The sequence below is a fragment of the Cheilinus undulatus genome, linkage group 2 (genome assembly GCF_018320785.1).
Source record: "Cheilinus undulatus linkage group 2, ASM1832078v1, whole genome shotgun sequence".
In the NCBI taxonomy this organism is placed as follows: Eukaryota; Metazoa; Chordata; class Actinopteri; order Labriformes; family Labridae; genus Cheilinus; species Cheilinus undulatus.
This window is the reverse complement of record NC_054866.1, coordinates 7761880-7776407: the sequence shown is the minus strand read 5'-3', so window position 1 is coordinate 7776407 and position 14528 is coordinate 7761880. Positions and strand designations below refer to the sequence as shown.

The 14528-nt window shown below is 37.9% G+C and overlaps 1 protein-coding gene across 4 annotated transcripts in view; it reads left to right on the top strand.

Moving 5' to 3' along the window:
- The window catches only part of st3gal4 (ST3 beta-galactoside alpha-2,3-sialyltransferase 4), a 96550-nt gene extending 89305 nt beyond the window's left edge, over positions 1-7245 (top strand). For all 4 annotated transcript variants that reach the window (XM_041801421.1, XM_041801429.1, XM_041801402.1 and 1 more), the window contains 2 exons: positions 4578-4727; positions 4832-7245. In XM_041801421.1, the coding sequence (XP_041657355.1) occupies positions 4578-4727; positions 4832-4921 (240 nt within the window). In that variant the 3' untranslated portion in view covers positions 4922-7245. The remainder of the gene's footprint in view (positions 1-4577; positions 4728-4831) is intronic.
- Positions 7246-14528: the final 7283 nt, after the last annotated feature.

Here is a 14528-nt window from a genome sequence, read left to right as displayed (position 1 = left end):
AAAAGACGTATTTATTCATTGCTGCTATACAGTGATCAAACGAACATGGCAGATGTGTTCTCCTGAGTCAGTTTGCACTGTTTCTATATAAGAGAGACTTATTGATAGTCAGTGTTGTTTGAAGGCCTGTGTTTTTTCTGTGTGAAAAATGTGTCCGAAATGATGAAAACAGTGTCCAGAGGTTTGCACAACTTTGGGTCTGAGTCAGACAAATATGCTTGTGTTTAAAGATGAGCAGTTTGGAGTCTTGTTGTTGATACTTGAGCTTGAGGTTTTCAGATTTGTGTGTTCTGATCCAGTGATGAGCCTGTGCTACGTAACGTTCACATAGAAGAGGAAAGAGCCTATGAAGAAGGAAAGGCTTAGACGCTACTGGAGACTGTCAGTGTGTTGTAAGCTTTGAAGGTTTCACAACAGTCAGTGCTGAGGTTATGGACTGATTCTGCACATGTCTAATGCATGTGTTGATAAACTACACAGAAAGGTCAAGGCAGAAATGTTTTTCTGACCTCTGCTACCATCTAGTGTTCAAAAAGAGAAACTGCACTTTAGACATTCATTTTCCCTTGGACTGTATGTCCTATAATTTACACCAAATTTTTCATTTTAATATTTCCCTTTATATTGTGAAACAGTTCCACGCATATTCACTGTCCTTGTTGTTTGATATCACACCTCATATCATGACATTGTACACCATAGATATCTCAACATTCTTTTCTGTAAGTAAACTACAGGGTTCCTGTAGACCAGGGGTGTCAAACTCAAGGCCTGGGGGCCAAATCCGGCCCGTGGAATGATAATATCCGTCCCACAAGATCATGTTTGTATTATTACTGGCCTACCAGAATGAGGCCTGTAGATTTCAATCATAAAAAGTCAAGAATGTGGGGAAAGAAATAAATTTGTGTTTTTATTTCAAATTTTAAATTTTGCATCTCAAACTTAGGATTTTGACTTTTCATTTCATACTTCGACCTTTTCAACTCATAATTTGGGCTTTATATATCACAAATTTGTGTTTTACATTCCCAATTTTAAATTTCAAGTCATATTTTTAACTTTTTAAGTCAACATTTTGAATTCTAGCTCATATTTTGACATTTTCAACTCCTAATTTTGGCTTTTTAATCCCATATTTTGACCTATCAGACTTACAATTTAAAATTTTAAGTTATATTTTCACTTTCAAGTGAATTATTTTTCTATTTTTATTTTATATTTTGTCCTTTTAGACTCCATGTTTTAAATTTAAGTCAAATTTTAACTTTTTAATTCATCATTTTGAATTCTAGCTCATATTTTGACCTTTGCAACTCCTAAATTTGGCTTTTTAATTCCATATTTTGACCCATCAGGCTCACAATTTAAAATTTTAAGTCATATTTTGACTTTAAACTCATTATTTCAAATTTGATCTCATATTTTCACATTTCAAACTTGTGATTTCAACTTTCTCCTCATATATTTGCTCTATACAAACATTTTTTTTCTATATTTTAATCTCGTGTTCTGATCTTTTGAACCAATAAGTTTGAATTTTTATCTCAGATTTTAGCCTTTAAACTTTTCATTTTTACTTTATTTTTTTTTTTTAATTTCCAAAGGATTTATCATCAGTGCTGTTTTTTTCATGTTTTATTACTGGTGAAATGAGGTTGACAGTTATGGTTAAATGTTGACCCTTGTAGGCCGACCCCTGCTGTGACTGAGTTTGACACCGCTGCTGTAGACCTTTCTTAAAATGTCTTATATTGGATGTTTGAAATTTAAGGCCTTTAAAAGACTTATTTTAACTCGTGAGATGTTTTAGATTTTTGAAGGTTGATTAAGACACCCTTTTTTCGATCTTTGCCCATGTTATTGATTCCAAATGGGCTGGGCAATTAATCAAAATTTGAATAAAATCATGCTATTTCTTACTACCATTTTTAAATCACAGCAGGGGCAGTATTTCTTTTACCTGTAATGTGTGTCAAATACCTGTTAAAAAACACCTTTTGCAGCAGAGATGTAATGCTCTATACCAGGGGTCATTAACTACATTCATACCTGGGCTAGATTTTATTTTGGCAGACTCTGTGGAGGCCAGACCTTCAACTGAGCTAAATTATATACATATATATATATATATATATATATATATATATTTGTCTACTTAACATATTACTGTATTAGTATTTCCTTCAATTTTTGCATTAACAATGAAATCAGTCCCTGCCACCTATAGTGGCAGTGGCATATTTTAGCTCCATATTTTCTGTTATCCATCACTGAGTTTGACACCTCTATGCTGTGTCCTGATTGGTGAGAACAGCATGCAGGAAATAAGTCTTTTCTTTTCAGTCTCACGCAGGGAAAATTGCTCTCTCCAATAGTCTGAAGTGGAAAGTTGACACAAAAACTGCAGATTTAATCAGGACTTGAATGATTAGCATGTTCGTCTTACATCATGTAATGTTGGCTGACGGGGGAATTTCTGAAAAGAATAGGTCAAACGTAAGCCAGTCCTGATGAAACAGTTATGATATTGATTATTTTTCTGGATGATATAATAGCTAAAGACATATAAAGAAAAAAGAGACCTTGTGTTTTATGAATTAAATAGTCTTTTGGGGCGGATGGGAAGCTTTAGGGGGCCTGACATAGCCCCCATGCTGCCAGTTGATGACCAGTGCTCATTATGCAAACATCCAAGTGTCAGTTTTTCCAGAGTACAGTGCAAAAAGTCCTACTTTCATCATTTTGAGTTTTTCTTTTTAAAAATGAGATTGACATAGAAATGATCATTCCCTTCAACACAACAGTTCATACGGCATTTTTTCGAAGTCATTCAGCCCTGTGCTGAATGATTTTTTTAACTTGTGTTTATTGATAATACACAATATTAGGAACTACAAAATAATCACAATGTTGGAGAAAAAAAAAACAATTAGATTATTTTCCCAACTTGTTCAGCCATAATTCCGATGATTCCTTTATGCATTTGTATGTTTTTCTACTTTACAATTACAGCAGGAACAGCAGCGCTGCCTGCCCATAACCTGAGTGTGGGTCAGTCCTGCACCCTCAGTGTGAGAGAGGGCTCATCCTTATTAAAGTCTGTTCCAGAAAACAGCACAAAAACAGTGGCTGAAACAATGGGGCTAAATATTTTGCACAGGATCCCAGGCCTTGTGTAATTATTCTGAATTTATAACAAGTACCACATTAGTTTCAAGACACCTTTACTGAGTCCAACTGTCCCAGCACACAGCTAAATGTAGACATTTGACAGTCGCTCTGACACAGGGAGGGAGGGGTTTCTTCAATCTGGTCATAAAGTTGGTAGAAACAAGCTAAAAACATGGATTCAATTTATGTCATCAATGTCATGAAATCATTCTGTCTCCTGCCCTAGTGGCAGATAGTTTGAGCTGGATTTTGTGTCTGGTTGTGGGGTCTAATTTCCCACCCTAGCATGTACTAATACGTTTGTGGAGTTTTAGGTCGAACCAACAGACCTACGTCAGCTAAAGTCTTTTCCATTTGGTTATCCTCATTACTCAAACCCTGATATATCCTCACACTAAAGTTTGTTCCTTTGTTCATCCTTAAACTTTAGAGTGTGTTTCAAGGACTGATTTATATATATCCAGTGTTGTGCATCTCTAAATACTGGGTGTATTTGACTATCAAACCGGTATCAGTATAATTTGATTTTTACTAATAATACAAATGCTCCTAAATTAAATCTAAAAAGTAAATAAGACCATCATTTCCCATTTAGAATAAACAAATAAACAGATAATCCAACAAACATTAATGTCAGTGTTTCTTGCTGTAAACACTGACATATTTTTTTCCTGAGCACTGGACCTTGCGTCTATCTTATTTTCAGACAAAATAACTCAATTTTAACCATGCTGTCCCTTTTAATATCTCATTTGAAAATAAACTGATGTATTTAAAAATCAACATGATATAATGCAGAGCCTGAAACTTAATAAATGGGTGCATTAGGGTCATGTGTTCTGTTGTGAAACTGACTTTATTTTTTTATTTGAAGCAAAGTGTAAAACCTGCAGAGTTGTTTGGGGAAGTAGTGAGTTCGGGTCAGACTCTTTGGCACTTTGATATTTAACTGTCAGGGTATTTTTATGTGTGACTTCCTGTTTGGGTTGTGAAAGAGAGATTGCACTGTCACTTTTATAGTCTTAGTCCCATTTACAGTTTTTACTCTTGCCCCTAAGAAAAGAGTTATGAGGGGTAGTGGGGAAAGCATGTAGACCCTGATAAGTCGTCAGTAATAGTTGATGGTATTGATGTAAACAGACCAGACGTAACTGGATGACAAGATTTTTTTTTTCTTCTCTCCAAAGTTTGTTCAAAATAAAACGACCATTATGCACTGGAACATTATATCGAGTCAATGATGGTAGTCATAATATTCAAATCTTACCTCAGAAGAAACTATTTGTATTTTTACTCCTCTTGTCATTGCTTGAGCAGACATCTTGGTTGTGGTTGGCAAGGCATTGATGTACTCGTTGTCGTTGTATCAGACTTTTAATCTTCCTATTATTTTGTTCCGACAGCCAGTGCACCCCACCACGGGTATCCTTGCTGTTTTCGTTGCTCTTAACTACTGTGATGTGGTCCACATTGCTGGTTTTGGATACCCAAACTCCAAGAGCCAAAGACAACCGATCCACTACTATGGATACGACACCATGAAGTCTATGAAGGTGGGTAGCAGTCTTCTGCTTTACTGTGACAGGACAGTAGTTACCTCATGCTGGAGAAGTCATCCCTTTCTCTGAATGCTGACGCATCTCCTCTGTTTCTGCAGAATTCCTACCACGACCTCAATCACGAAGCAGAAGCCTTAAAAAGACTGGAGGATTCAGGAGCCATTTTGTACCTGCACCCTCATTCATGATATCCACCTGTGTTCAATCACTTGAACATGAAAATGATTGAACACACCGTCATGTCTGAATCCTGGTTTGGCCCACATCAATCAGGATCCAATCTTTCTGTGCCTTCTGCGCTGGGATGAAAGACATTTTGTTGAGTCATCATTTTGTAACATGAGTGTCACAGGTCTATCTCCAATGAATGTTTTCACCGGCACCTTATATTTCTGATGATTTGTCGAGTAGAGTAACCTTAGCACTTTGCATAATGTTCGAACGACTTTCTAAGTTACATAATCATAACTTTTCATGGCAAAACCACACGTCTACTGTGACAGTTTCTCAGAAAACAAGTCAGATTATGTTGGAGGTGGATAATTTCAATGTTTGATGTTTGTTTCATGGCAATGCAACAAAGGTTGTACATACCATCTAAAGCCGAAGTCAGACTACACATTTTAAGAACCACTATGGCCCAATCTGGGTATTGTGGGATTTTAGGTAGCCCGACAGGCCAAATAAACTGTTTATATCTCCTTTGCATGGGACATATATCACATTCCATACAAAGTTTCTGGAAAGGGCAAGACTTAATCTGAAATTCTGTCACATTCATTACGGGCCAATCAGAGTGACAAGACAAAATGAGGTAGTAGGCATGTGCAGCTCTGGCAAGTTACTTGAGCTTGACAGGCAGGTGCTGTTGTAGTTTACAGAGGGTGGAGATTGTTGGTGGATAAAACTCATGCCAGTCGGGAGAAGTGCAAAAACATCACCTCAGCCAAGAAAGGCTTTCAGCAGTTCTTTGCTTCTCTTTCAATAAAGAAATGCTGACCAGGCCTGATAAAAAAAACAAAACAAAAAAAAACAAACAAACAAACAAACAAAAAAAAAAAACTGTTGCTTAAGTCAGTGGTTCCCAGCTAGTTTGGTGTCAGGACCCACCGCCTCCTTGAGAGACATTGTGACCCAAATTTTTAGACATTTTCAACCTTCCATCTTGTACTCTTCTTATCCTGTTAGGGATCTCAGGGGTTGGAGCCTATCCTAGCTGTCATCAGGCAAGGGACGGGGCACACCCTGGACTGGTTGCTAGTCAATCAAAGGGCTGACATATAGAGACAAACAACCAGGCACATCCACACCTATGGCCAATTTAGAGTCCCCAGTAACCTACGAGCATGTCTTTGATGTTGGGAGGGCACCGGAGAACCCACGCATGCACGGGGAAGCCGCACAGAAAGCTTCTGACCAAGAAGTGGACCAGGAACCTTCTTGCTGCGAGGCAGTGGCATTAGCGCCGGCACTGAGCCAACCACTCAAATGTATTTTATAAGGTATGCTGTACTTTGGACCCTAAATAGAACAAAACATAACTGAACATAGAGAAAGACAAAACATGTTAAAAGCGACCCATTACAGAAGGATATGCATGCATAAAACTAGTTTTATTCCATTTCCCACAAGACATTTGGTAGAAATTTGGTAGTTTCTTTAGGAATTTCCTCTTGTCTAGGGAAGCTCAGCTTTGTTATCTAAAGAAAAGGAGATACAAAAGGAGAAATCTTAAAACAATCACTGAAATTCACCCATCATCAGAGGAACATTCAAAGAATAGATTAATTAGTTTAATGTATGTCCACTTTGAGCTACCGTGTACAGACTTTTATGCCCATTGTCTCCTTTTTGCAAGCATTCCTGACCCACTGTAAAGTGCTTAAGGCTACCAAGTTGCCCACTAAAAAAATTCATGCAGGTCTTCCCTGACAAAAAGCATTAAACTTTTGAATTAGCTCAGCACACCTGTTAAAATTTTATTATGATGAATATTACTAACTGGTATACTGATAGAACAGCCACATAACACTTGGGAGTTTAAGGCACGGAAATGTCTTTGCTCTAACCGTCTGGAATTTCATAAACTGTTAATTCAATCAGAAACTTCAGCCCTGATCCAGTGCACAGGGAAATATCTCAAGCTTTTTATTTTTTACTGTTTGCGGTGCAATGTGTTGGTAATTTTTATCAGCTCATGTTTTAAAAAGGTCTTAAAAAGTCTTAGATTTGATTTTTAAAATCGTGTATAAACCTGACTGTCAGCGTATTATTTGATACTTTCTCTCCGGGTTGCAAAAGAGAGATTGAATTGTCATTTTATAGGCTCAGTCCTGATTTACAATTTTTACTCCTACCCCTAATTTTTGAAGAATAGAGTTAAGAGGGGTGGTGGGTAAACTTCTAGACCATGATTTGTCATCAGTAATCGTAGACAGTATATCAACAGATCAGACATTACCAGATGACAAACTTTTTTTTTTTTTTTTCACTTGTTTGTTCAAAATGAAACCACCATAATGCACTGGGACGACATTGCATCAGATTAAAATGATAAGCCACAAGACCCATTTTTGTGTTCCGACCCACCAGTTGAGAACCACTGGCTTAAGCTAATTCCAAGCTAATTGCTACACCAGCAGCACTCATTGCTACTGGCTTGAAAACTAAATCCCACCTGTAGCTATCACAAACTCATGCCAAAGCAGGTTGAGAGAAGAGCAAAACAGTGTTGATTTTGGCAGGTATTTTTGATTTTAGTCTTAGTTTTAGTCTATAAATGAAATGTATTTTAGTTTTAGTCACATTGTAGTCATTTCTACTGTTTATAGTTTTAGTCTAGTTTTAGTCGACGAACACTCAAAACATTTTAGCCTAGTTTTAGTCCATAAAAAGTCCTCATACTGTAGTCTTTACTTTTAGTCCAAGCATTTATTTTCTTGCCTAAATCTGGTGCCAAGTCATGGAATCGTGTTCTATGCACTCTGCCAAACCCGGGGTTCCTGCTTCCTACAGCTGAGAGGCAGAATAGCTACAGATGCATTGTTTTTTGACAGATTTACCCACAGTGGAGAAATATCACAGATTTTGAATGTCCGGTGAACTCTACTTTACATTTTAGTGTAGTTTTAGTCATCTTGAAGAAAGCTAAACTTAGTTTTTGTCAGTTTTACTCATCACAGATCTATTTTTGTTAGTCTTGCCTAGTTTTTGTCATGGATCAAAAGGCTGTCGATGAACATTTTTAGTCATAGTTTTAGTCGACGAAATTAACACTGGAGCAAAAAAATCTTTTCCATCACAAAAAGCTTGCAGTGTGGTTCTATTCTCTTCTTTTGATTCTAAGAAATGTGTTTCAGTTCTGACAAAACTACCACTACACTATAAACACATTCGAGCTAATTGCTACACCAGTGGCAGCCATTGCTATCAGCTCACAGTACAACTAAACTCTGCGTGATTGGTCAATTCTCAGATGTGGAAAAGTTGTTTTACATTGGAGCTGTTCAAGATGGACCCGCCTACTCCGCCAGACATGGGATCTGGCCAGTCCATCTGCTTTGCAAGGTTAGGTTTCAGGTCGGCTATGTCTGGGGTTAGTATTATTTTATTTTTATTTAACCTTTATTTAACCAGGAGAACAAAACTCATTGAGATTAAAATTTCTTTTTCAAGAGATATGAATTGTAAAAAAAAATATGATGAATTTGGTGCAGCAAGACAGAACAAGGGGGCTGAGAAGGAAGTTTGTTGAGATTTGGCATCAACATCCCTGCCTTATATGTCATGTTGTGTTGTAGAGGGACGACCACAGACTGAAAAAAGAGAAATAATGAGAAGAAGAGCAGCTAGCTTAAGCAACACAGTGAGTATCTGGCATTACTCTTTACAGCTGTCTTTTCAGGAGATGTTGAGTACCATCATCTGTTATGGCTGTCAGTCAGGTCAATGCTCCACTTTATGGATCACACACATGACACAGTGATCATCATAACAGACGAAAACATTGTGTAGTCTGACCTCGGCTTAACGGGAGCATTTCACATTTACAACTCAAACTTTTGTTCTGTTTCTCATGTTGGACGTTTCATGAACCGAATTAAGCTGTTAGAATAATCAACAGACTCTTTTTACTGCCACATTCACCTCAGCAATCATGGTGTGACTTCATTCTTTTTGATCAAGTCTGGATCTTCTTGCTGTTGTACTGAAATGTGATTTAAGGTGGAGGTATACGTTACATTTAATGGGGAGGTTGTTGAAATCTTCACTGTAAATGTTTTGGTTAAAATGAAAGGACAATGAACTGATCAAACTCTGATGTACACAGCTGCAGAAACTTCTCTTTACGGTTAGAACTCTTGGACTGGAAATACTTTTTGTATTTTCCTCATTTGTGATGGTTTTCTAATTTATTTAATCTTTTTTATTTGAAACAATACCGGTAACTGGTACCACTGGATATTTTTATTGTACAGAAGTTAATAAATTTTTAATTATGAGGGATCAAAATTAATGTGAGTGCTATTTAAACCAATGCAACTTTTCTCAGCTTATATATTCACATTAACAAACAGGTTCATTTATCAGCTCTATGGACATCAATACACTTTTTACTAGATTGAACTGCATCCTTGTAAGTCAGCCAGTTTGACACAGGTAAATCTAATGAGTGCAACCAAAGTGAAGGGAAAACACAAAGCAGGAAGAAAACAAACAGTTCTGAGATTTGGTTGTATGGAGATGTTCATAGATAGAAGAGAATTCAGGTGAGTTTACCTATGAGAACCCTGTAAATAATGCATGTTGTTTCCTACTTTGACCCAAAGGGAGCCAGCTAAAATAAGTGATACAGGTCACATTGATGAGTACGGAATCTGTCATCATAGTTAATGTGATAAGACCTGTTATATACACTCACCAGCCACTTTATTAGGTACACCTGTTCAATTGCTTGTTGACACAAATAGCTAAACTGCCAATGACATAGCAGTAACTCAATGAATTTAGGCATGTAGAGGCTCCAGAGACTTTTAAATCGACATGTGGAAGTAGTTCGTTTTCCAATATGACAAAGAGTTCACTGTACTCCAATGGCCTCCACAGTCACCAGATCTTCAACAGAGCAGCTTTGGGATGTGGTGGAACAGGAGATTCACATCATGGAACCAACAAATCTGCAACTGTGTGATGCTATCTTATCAATATGGACCAACGTCTAGGTGGAATGTTTCCAACACCTTGTTGAAACTATGCCATGAAGAATTAAGGCAGGCAAAAGGGGTCCAACCCGTACTAGCAAGGTGTACCTAATAAAGTGGCCGGTGAGTGTAGATGGTATCCAATGGCTTCAAGACATAAGCAACTGCATGTGTATAAAGAGTGTTTCTGTAGTCTTAAACCTTCATGGAAACATTGCTTTTCTTTTGTGAAATTATACATAACTATTGACTAGATCAGGGTTTCCAGAACTTTATAGCCTGTGACCCCAACATAACAGCGTCAGAAATCGGGGACCCCATCCTCCCTTGAGGGAGATGATGTTGCACAAAGCATCATGTACAAAACTTGCATTTTAGGTAGTTTGTATAACTTTTATTTACATTGTTGCACAGAAATCACTCGATAACTATGTTTTTTTTTTTTAAATCTTAAATTACACTTATTTTAACAATATTTTTTTACAATAATTTATGATTTTGATTCACATTAAGTTTCTCTTTCTTTTGGAAAGCCTCCACAACCCCTTCACTGTCTCATGAATCCCACTTTGGGAACCACTGGGCTAGATGTTAATATAAAGATCTTGAGAGGTGTTGAGAATACATTCTAGGTGGCCCTCTGGTAGCCAAAGTTGTCCATCCCTGACTGAGAGTGAATTATGGGGAAGAAATTCTCACATTATTCCTTTTTTTTCCCAACACACCTATGCATGTATGTCTGGCAGGTTTTAATAGTTGAGTGCGTATTTTTCAAGTGCTGCTCAAAGGATTTAAGAATATTTAGGAACTGTGAAGTCTGTCGATTTCACTGAAAAATCAACTAATCTGTTTTGATCATTGAGCCCTGATGAGGTGACTTTTGTGCACACCTTTCCACACATCTTCCTGAACACTCGCTTGAATTAGTCAGAAACTGTGATCCGTTCTAAACAACAGACATTTCAGAAGTTTAAGCTGAATACTCTGATTCTTTTCTCATTTTACAATTGAGCCAAAATGAATGAGAACTGTGAGCTTTATTGCTGTTCCTGTTGACATCACTATCGCCACTAGATGGCAGAGCGCCTCTGTAGCATTGACTTCACAGAGCCGATAATTTACTGCACTGCACATGGTGCATCCATGCAGCAGCCCGTCTTAAAGTGCCTGGGGTGTTAGTAACAGCACATGTGTTAGGAGCACATGAGCAGTATGGACATCTGGAATACCAGAAAACTGCAGAGGACTAATAATTGCGATTGACTAACACATTTCCCCTGCAGGGACAGATGTTAATGATGGTTTCTGCTCTCTGTACACACCGCTGTATAAATTAGTGCTGACATGAATAAGGCTGTGCCCTTGGCTTGTATGAACTAGCCTTACTCATATGTTTACAACATCAGCTGAGACAAGGTCCACATGGTCAGCTGAGATCTGAGTGACAGGAAATATCTGATGAGCTGTCAGTCATAGAGGCGTGCTGTTTTACTTTTCATACTACAAACCTACTACTAAGAGAGGCAGCTTCCTCAATGCACCACATTCTTCATAAACTGGTGTCTCAAGCGATTCCCACTCGAGTGCAGCGCTGAATCTTTGAATAGTGATGCAGACCTTCTCAAGGTCAGACGGTATGATAAGTGCCTTTGTAGAGGAGGTAAGACAAAGTGCTGGTGGCTGCTCTTATAGTATAGAAAGTCAATGCACATCTGCGTCTGACTGTTTTTAGTTCTACTTAGTGATGCTACTGTTTGTTAGCTCAGCTGTGTGTTCTGTGCTGTTTAAATCTGGGTGTTTTGCCTGCATATTGATGATACAGAGGGGAGTTCAGTCTGCCGCAGGGAAGAGACCACAATCATACTGTACACCTACTTTCATGTTCAGTTAACTATTTATGTCAGTTGTTGGTGCAAGGGCCAGCTGATATGGAACATATCCTGGAAAAATGTAGCTGAATGGGGATGCATGATAAATATCTTAATATTTTCTGTAAAGAAATAGCTCAATGACTGCCAGGCTATGAGTATTATAAACCCTGATTTAATTCCAGGAAAAATCAAATGGTTATAGAACCAGTTTGATACTATGGTCACAAAAATAACTGTCCTAAAACTACTACAGTGATGACCTTTACCTTTGACTTTTGACTTCATCCTTGAGTCTGGATGGACATCTCTGCAAAGAAAATCCCACAAAGTGTTTTTGAGATATTGCAAGGGATGCACATGAGCCCCATGACCTCGACCTTTGACCTGCATCTGTGCAGAGTTTGTGGGGCAGCTTTGGATCAGCAGGGAGTCTTTCATTTGCAAGGTTGTGGTGCAATCCCTTGCTCCATGAGTCACATGCCAACGTGTCCTTAGGCAAGTCACCTTAAATTGCCCCTACTGCTGTGGCAGTGCCCTGTGAATGTGTATGCATGCATATTGCTAATACAACGTAGCAGTATTCCCTCCAGCTGTACAGGAGTGAATGGCTGTAAACAGGTAAGTCTGACTAATGGTGTAAATAGCTCTTTGAATGGTAAGATGACTAAAGCAGTGCTATACACCTTTCTAAATGGTATCCATTATCAACAGATGTGTGTTTCCCATGACCTTGACCTATGATCTAAGAAGTTTAGGGGAGAACGGGGTTGGTTGTCACACTTTTTATTCTAGTCTGAATTGCTCATCATCAAATCTTTCAGTTGCCATTTCTAAATTCAATTGAAGCTTAAGGTGTTGAAACAGAGAGGTAGTTAACTATCAAGGACACTCTGACATGTTGTGACAACCAACCCATTAGAGGGATGGTTGTCACACACTATGGGGTTGGATGTCACAGTGTTGTTTTAATAAGACAACTCTTAAAAAGAAGGGAAGAGGGCAGAACTAAATTTTAAATTTTAATTAATACATAAATTTATGTATCTTCACAAAAAAATGAGCAAGAAGCACGAACAGGAACACCTACAGGCCAGCCTTTAGGCCTAAAGAACAAAACAAATAGGTCTAACAATAACAGCCTACTCAGCTAGGCTACAAGCATTCACTGTCTGTATTACAGTGATGCAGGGTTAGTGCACCCCAACTAAGCAGAGCTTGCGTACCCACTGGTTGCACATCCAAGACTTCTCCCATACTTCCTCTGATTGGCTGTGAATTAAGCCGTACATGTTCAAGTCTCCTTATGCAACAAACCCCATAGAGAATGTGACGACCAACCCCGACTGGAGTTTCTTGCTAGCATCAAGGCAACTAGTAAGCTAGCTAACAACAATCTCAACTACAGCTTTCCCTTACACTTTGAAGGGTAACAATTGTTTTGTTATAAATCCATTGTGTAAAAACCTAGAATAAAAATACTGAGTAGCTGAATAATTACAATTGCCAAAAAAAATAAATAAATAAATAAATTTAAGTCCTCTCACATTAATTTGAGCTGTCCTCCTCCAGAAAAGACTATGTAGGATGTAGGTCAGCTGTGATTCCATTTCTGGAAATTTCCATACCAAATTTTAGGAGACAGCACCTTCTGGAGGTGACAACCAACCTGTGTGACAACCAACTCCGGTTTCCTCTTATCAGTTTGGACATGAGCCAGGATGAACATTTGTTTAAAGTTTGAAAAAAATCCCTCAAAGCATCTACACTGTAAGACCTGATATCTGTCCAGACTCACAAAGCCAACTTTACTTGATAATCAATTAAATGTACTTATTACTAGGTTTCATCAAGTAATGTTAAATAGCAATGTGAAGGAGACATTTAACTGTTGTTTAAAGTAAATAGTAACATCTGAGTGCAGCCAATTTACTTCTTCACACCGCTGCCCAGTAGGTGGCGGTAACTACGTTGAAGCAAATGTCAAACAAGCAAAAAAAGAAGAAGAAATTTTACTGTCTGAGCTGTCTGACTGTGTGCTGTAAACAGAAGTGAGGACAGCTCAACATTTCTGTGATTTCAACTTTTGTGCAGCCCTGTTGATGTTTTTGAAGTTATAAGGTAGGGCCTAGGTATTATGAGACCTAGAATGGCATATTCACTCTGATTGTAAGTCTACAGCTTTGTGATAATATGCAGATCCTTAACAAATTATGACCATCTTTGCACTCATGTGGGTAGAGCATGACAAACTTCCCTTTTCCTACTTTGGCTGTTCATGATTAAGAAGTAGCAGAGAGGAGAAACCATGCATCCACATTGACTTGTACTTGAGAAACCACACAACTGTCCTGGACTGTAATACCGAACAGGTGAAGGCTGTTTAAAACTAACAAACAAACAAACAAACAAAAAAAATTGTGACTTCAAAATTCGAACGGCAATTTCAGAACTATTTTAAGTAAACAGTACTGAAACATTCTAAGTTATTTTTGAAATTTTACTCAAATTATTTGACTATCAACCCTTAACCTGCATTGATCTCCAAGAATGCCTTCGGCTATTACACACTTTTGTACCATGAGTGAAGTTACTGACCCAGTTAGAGAAGTCTCGCCACTGGAGAGCAACCACAATACAGGCATTTTAGCTACTTTAATCCCATTTCTGCCACCTCTTAATCCCTCTATCACTAACTCCTCTGACCATTTCTTCCATTTTAAGAT